Source organism: Cololabis saira, chromosome 2, assembly GCF_033807715.1.
Source record: "Cololabis saira isolate AMF1-May2022 chromosome 2, fColSai1.1, whole genome shotgun sequence".
Classification (NCBI taxonomy): Eukaryota; Metazoa; Chordata; class Actinopteri; order Beloniformes; family Belonidae; genus Cololabis; species Cololabis saira.
This window is the reverse complement of record NC_084588.1, coordinates 51,995,948-52,002,329: the sequence shown is the minus strand read 5'-3', so window position 1 is coordinate 52,002,329 and position 6,382 is coordinate 51,995,948. Positions and strand designations below refer to the sequence as shown.

Below are 6,382 nucleotides of genomic sequence, written 5' to 3'. Positions count from 1 at the left end.
GTCGAGTCGCGCTGAGTAGGTACTAGTGTAAAAGCGCCAGCTGGACAGAGTAACAACACAGTTCTGTGTCTAACATATAATTGTTTCCATGTATTTGTAAACCTATTAAAATTAACTTTCAGACTTGGTACATATGATTTCATATGATTTCATCTTATAAATGGCGTGGTCTGAAGCACTGAGGCTCACGACCGTGAAACACGCAAGTGGCTGAGTGGTTTTAGTGGTTTTACGGCTGCGAGGGAAAGCAAGCGTTTTACTTCAAGAGTACAGATAAAACACACTCACAACCCGAGCTGTTCAGCTCTCAGAAACGTAGAGGAAGACGAGAGTTTTGTCAAATTCACACATCTTTATAAGACAGGACAAAATGGAAAAGGAGATCATCTGATTGTTTGAAGACATTTTTTAAGAGAGTCACATTAATACAAAGATCTATCATGGAATATCAGTATTTTATGTACTGCAGTTGTACCACATTTTTAATATTCTGTAACATGTGTACATGGTATATGTCAGCTTTGCTTCAAAAAAGGTTCAGTTAGTTCATACAAGAAAAGAAAAAAAGTAAAACTTTTCAAACAATACTCCACTCACCATGAAAGGATTACAATACCCTGCAACTGCTCACGGTCTGTGTCATAATGCTTTTACCACAAAAGAATACACAAAAACTCAAAAGCTTTGGGCAACTCAGTGGATTTGATCCTGCCTTTCATATAAAACACTTGAAATAGCTGAATGTTTATCAATGCTTTACAAAATCCCAAGGGGAACAGAGACGACACTGTGGAGTTCATGTCAAGATAATAAGATGTGTAAAGAGTCCCACTCCGTCTGCAGATACAACACGAAATAAAAGTGGTGCCTGAGGTTTCTCATCAAGTCTGAAATCTTAAAGATGGGAAAAATGAACACATTTTTGTCAACCCGAGCACAATGTTATCTTTGTTCGTTCAAAAGTAATCTAACTTCAGATTTACAGTACATTTTATGATGTTTTTCTTTTTTTTTCTCTCATTTGGAAACAACGCTCCTCATGCGACCTGGCTCGTTTAATACCCCAATTTAAAAGGAACAAATAATGCATTTGGAGTAAAATACTACACACTTAGCTGATCCACTTCAGCAGTGAATCATTTTCAAGCATTAGCCACAAACTGACAAATAATCTGCGTGCTTCAGTTTCACCTCTCCCACGATAACAGATAAGGTTTTTATCGAAGCGACGGACGAGTGTAAGATCCTCCTCACCGATGTGGCTGATGGAAGCAGGATATTAAAGGAGAAATGTTTTAATTTCAGCACTGTTTCTCTTCACAGTGACGTGATAAGATCTGGATGTTGTCGAGCAGGTATAAGTATTTAAAGTAATAGTTCCACGTGTGACGCCAGGATAGTTTCATTTTTTGCTTTCTTGCTGGGTTGAATGGAAAGATGGAAACAAAATCTCACGTTTATGAAGTCAGTTTACAGCTAGACCCGGAGGTGGATTAGTTTAGCAGAAAGACTTCTATCTTAGCAACCTTGTAGAAAGTAAAACTTACAGAAAAAACCTTTTACAGTTTGTCTAGACTTAAAAGTGAAACACCAAAGCTGACATCATATCCCAGTTACAGCTATCTTCCTTTGTCTAGTTTTACTCACTAAATGAATTTGACGTACTGTACGAAGAAGTTATAGGTTAAAACCTGTAAGTAACAGAGTCAGGGTTCACTTAAAGGAGCATGAGGCTGGATTTATGAAAAAAATTCGTATATGTTTTAAGTTTTCTAGTAATAATGTTGGCTGCAGTACCCCCGACGGCCGTCGTGGTGAAGGGTGGCGCTAGAGAGTCTCATTTCTTAAAAGGAGCCTCAAGCTCCTTTAAGAAACAAAAAAACTAAAAACAAACCTGGACTTAATTTTAAACCAACAAAGCACCAACAGTAGCAGAACTTGAGCACCTTGCAGGGTCTACGAGACCAGAGACATTTGTCCGGGTTGCCAGGTTTGGGAGTTCTTGCAGCTTCTTCTCAACTCATTATCAGAACTTTTTATCTCCGGTGGTTCTGAGAACTGACGCGCGGTTGGTCAGAAATTTAAAGTGTTAATACGGAAAAACAGAAACGTACAGATCTTCCTCCTCTGCGTTCTTCATCAGCTCAAAAACCCTCCTGCCGTAGCTGTATCGTTTCTGTTGTTGTTACAGAGTCAGTTGCAACGTCAAGTCAATGTTCTAGTTGGGTCTTGTTCACATATAAAGGTAGCAAACTCTCTGCAAGTAAAACTATAAACCCTACAGTATGTGTAGATTTTCCTAGTGAGAGTCTGGACTGTCCAGTAAGGTTGGAAACGTTTGAGAAAGCACTACAATTCATTTCCCTATGTCCCTCATCTGTGGTTTATATTTTGTGTATTTTCACTCCAACATCACTTTAATGCTGTGCATTAAAAAAAAGAAAGATAAAAGACTTTTGCAGCTTTAAGAGTATTGAGCAGATTTTCTTCCAAATTCACAAAATCAGTGAACCACGGCAGACTCAAACTAAACTAAACGGAAAGTTAACTGCTGAAATTCAAAAGATTGGTTAATTTATAACTGATTGATCCATCCATATGATTTCCTTTCCTAAATATATTAATCAATTATTGTTCAAAACTGGATAAAGAACACTGCAGTTTTCAAACTTTCCCCAGTAAGTGCTGAATTAACAATAACAGGTTGTTTCCACGTCCACTGTTTCTTTTTGCACGAGGATTTAAAAAGAAGGATCAATATTGAGTAAGAACATATTCACAATGTGAATTTGCAGCTTTTTGTAATGTTTTAAATGCCCATGTGCTTTCGAGTGGACACTCACGAGCTTCACTGAATGAGGAAATCCGACCTCTGACTAGGGATGGGAATCGAGAACCGGTTCTAGTTGAGAACCGGGTCTTGTTCAGAACCGGTTCCCAGTGTTTCAATTCCTTGGAATCGTTTGCCTTTTTCGCAAACGATTCCCTTATCGATTCCAGTGGGCGCGAATGACGTCACCAAGCACGTAGCGCAACGTGCGCATTCGCGCCCAGCAGGAAAACACGGGGACAAAGCGGCATAAACGCTCGAAAGTTTGGTTACATTTTACCAAAAAGGATGACAATAGGGCGACAATTCTTGCAATGTGGACATTTCAACAAAGGGGGGAAACTGTTAAAGGTATTGTGACATGAAAAACACATTTTTCTTGATTTTTTGTGTGTTGTTGGGTGTCTTGACATCAATTACACCCAAAAAAAATAACTTTTAACATTCAGGAGGAGCGGGGCAATGATTGACAGGAAAGGGGGAAAAGGACGCGTTTTTCACAGGCAAAAAACACCGTCATAAAAGAAGCCAGGCATGGAGTACTGGAGTGAAGTTTTTCTTGTTACACCCTTTTAGACACATTTGAGGGATGTTGGCCAAGACTTTAATAGTGTTAAAAGCATGTTAAAAATGATGTCACAATACCTTTAAGACTCGGCCGGCTGATTCGTTGGGAGCGTGGAGTCAGCCGGCGTGTGGTAAGGCTGATTTATGGTTCCGCGTTACACCAACGCAGAGCCTACGGCGTAGGTTACGCGGCGACACGCACCGTACGGCGCGCGTCCTCGTAACCTAAGCCGAGGGCTCTGCGTCGATTTAGAAGTTGATACTAAAATTGTTTCTTCTCCTTTTTTCCAAATGAGAATCAATAAGAGAATCGATAAAGAATCGAATCGTTAAGCAGAATCGAAAATGGAATCAGAATCAAAAAAATTTTATAAATTCCCATCCCGACCTCTGACCGTCTTTATGCCTAAGCGTGTTTCCCTCGGATGTCCCTGCGGTGAAAATACACTCACCTCTTTATACGGTAGATCCGTCTGAAGTGTTCCATGATCAATCTGTCCGTCATGACTTACAGCAAGAAAGCAAACAGGCACATTTCCCAAACATCCAACTACTCCTTTGACACACAAAGCAACACACCTGCGACTAACGGATGACGAGTGTGCTCTCAGCTACAGAAAGGTTTTTCTTCAACAGTTTCACACCAAAAAAGCTTGCAAATGACAAAGCGTGTGTTTTTGTTCGAGAGGTGTGGCGTGATATTATTCATCAACTCATTATTCTTGCTAGAAAAGAAGCAAATGAAATGGAAACGTTAAAACGAGGCTTCACCACCTCTTTGGAAAGTGTTTGAACGATGGCTCTGAGTCGTCCAACAAACCCCAACGTCGTCCGGGATTCTGCGTCAGCGCGAGGCCGACGCTCCGTCGTTCACCGTCACCACGTTAGAGACAACTTTAACCGGCACTGACACGGAGTCATTCCCAAGAAAAACCTCCACTGGGAAGGGATGAAAACAAAGACCATAGCGTAATACTTTAGCCAACCAGATCACAGTCAGAAAAAGAACCAAAGTAACATCCGAAAAAATAAGTTAACATAATTCTGACACGTAGAATTTTACAATATGTACATTATTTTTAAATTAAAATAGATTTGTCAGTTGTCTGATTGGGTAGGTCCTCTACTAGAGTGCTGCTTCTCTCCAAACATCCAGCGTTAATCCACAGTCAGCCAATCAGAGAAGAGTAAGGCTTCCGTCTCCGGTCCCCGCCAAGAGTTCGTTGGTGGCATCGTCGGACAGGGCCGAGCCCTTTGCAACACAAGTGGCAGACCTTTCAACATCTTGACAAAAAAACAAACAAATAAATAGAAAATATATGTAATATTTCTATATATATTCATAAAACCAAACCCATTGATTTAATCTCTCGTGTGTTCTCTCCGTTTCCTCAAACAGGCCATTATCCTATTGCCAGCCCACTTCCGTTTCCTTCTCCGATTTTGTGTATTTTTGCAGTTTTTCAAGGGGAGGAGTCTTCTTCAAACCTGTACATCTTATATGCAAGTAAACAAAATGTAAAAGTGTGTGTTTTTTTTTTCTTTTTCTCCTTTTTTAATTTTTTTTCTTTTTTGTTATATGTTTTATCCACTATATCCAAAAGTGTTGCAGGCACTTAAGTCCTTCCCAAACAAAGCAGATGTTTTTTGACAGTGGAGCAGGTTGGTTTGGTTATTCCTGGATTCGTGTAGGTCGTTTATGTCTCGTTTTGTCTTTGTCGATCCTTCTGTCCGGCGGTGGGGGGGGAGCGGGCCACCCCGGGGGGGGGGCTGCTAGCCCAGGATGTCCAGGTAGACCGGCGTGGCTTTTCCCATGGCAAACAGGACCTTCTGAATGTCCTTAATGTTCAGCCGCTGCTGCGGTTCCCGCTGCCAGCAGCCCAGCATGATGTCGTACACCTCCTTAGGACAGATCCGTGGCCGCTCCAGCACCCGGCCCTGGGTGATGCACTCAATAACCTGCAGACGAGACGGAGCAGACGAGCAGCCGAGTGAGACCAGCCATTCTTACCCACTGATTGCTTCACTTTGCTCATAATGAGAAAGTGGTGACACCGAGGAGCTAGTGCAGGGGTCGGCAACCCAAAGTGTTTTAGAGCCATATTGGACCAAAAACACAAAAAACTGCCATCTAAACTGTTCATGTCAAACCTTTATTATGCCGAGCGTCTGGTCTCTTATATAGTCTATATTTTATGGCCGTCGATGCCCTTCACTCTGATTGTGTGCCTTATAATAGCAGTTTATTTTAGCAACATTAGCAGGTGAATATATGTATCTAGAGCAGGGGTCGGCAACCCAAAATGTTTTAGAGCCAAATTGGAAAAAAACACAAAAAACAAATATGTCTGGAGCCGCAAAAAATGAAAAGTCTTGTATCAGCCTTAGAATGAAGGCAACACATGCTGCATGTTTCTATAGACGAATCCGGCGAAACCCGGAAGTCGAGCGGCCGCCATTACTGCGGTGGCGGCTCCGCTCCTCCGCTCCAGCCCATAGACATATATACGTATGGATCTATTACTCCGCTCCCTGCCAGGCTCTCTTAATGTATTTGTATCATCGGAACACTCCTGTCCCGTCACGTGCATTTGTTTTGAAAGTGAATGAAGACGGGACGGACTTTCAAAACTACTTTTCTGTTTCACCAAGTGAACAGAAGGAACGCAAAAAAAGATGTTAAACTGCTGGAAAGGAACTGGAATTTACCTGGATACCTTTAAAAAAGGAAGCCAGGGAGCGGTATATGGAGAAAATAATGATTATTAATGGTTTGGGTTCATATGAAATCACTACTAAAGAATGAAGCTCCGATGAGGATTTACTGCCGCAGTTCTGCAGAACCACCGTCTTACTACCTTGTTTAGTGTTTGGCAGCTGCTTTGGTAAATGTTTGACTCGCCATGTGTTTCAATAAATTAGTATAATATAACAACATACAGTAGCCTACATCTTTTTTATTACTCTTACTTCTCTTTTCTTTTT

The 6,382-nt window shown here is 41.2% G+C and overlaps 1 protein-coding gene across 1 annotated transcript in view; it reads right to left on the bottom strand.

Moving 5' to 3' along the window:
• Nucleotides 1-369: 369 nt before the first annotated feature.
• Nucleotides 370-6,382, bottom strand: part of LOC133456763 (NT-3 growth factor receptor-like) — a 262,203-nt gene continuing 256,190 nt past the window's right edge. The window contains exon 13 of the mRNA XM_061735336.1: nucleotides 370-5,356. Within this exon, the coding sequence (XP_061591320.1) occupies nucleotides 5,171-5,356 (186 nt within the window). The 3' untranslated portion in view covers nucleotides 370-5,170. The remainder of the gene's footprint in view (nucleotides 5,357-6,382) is intronic.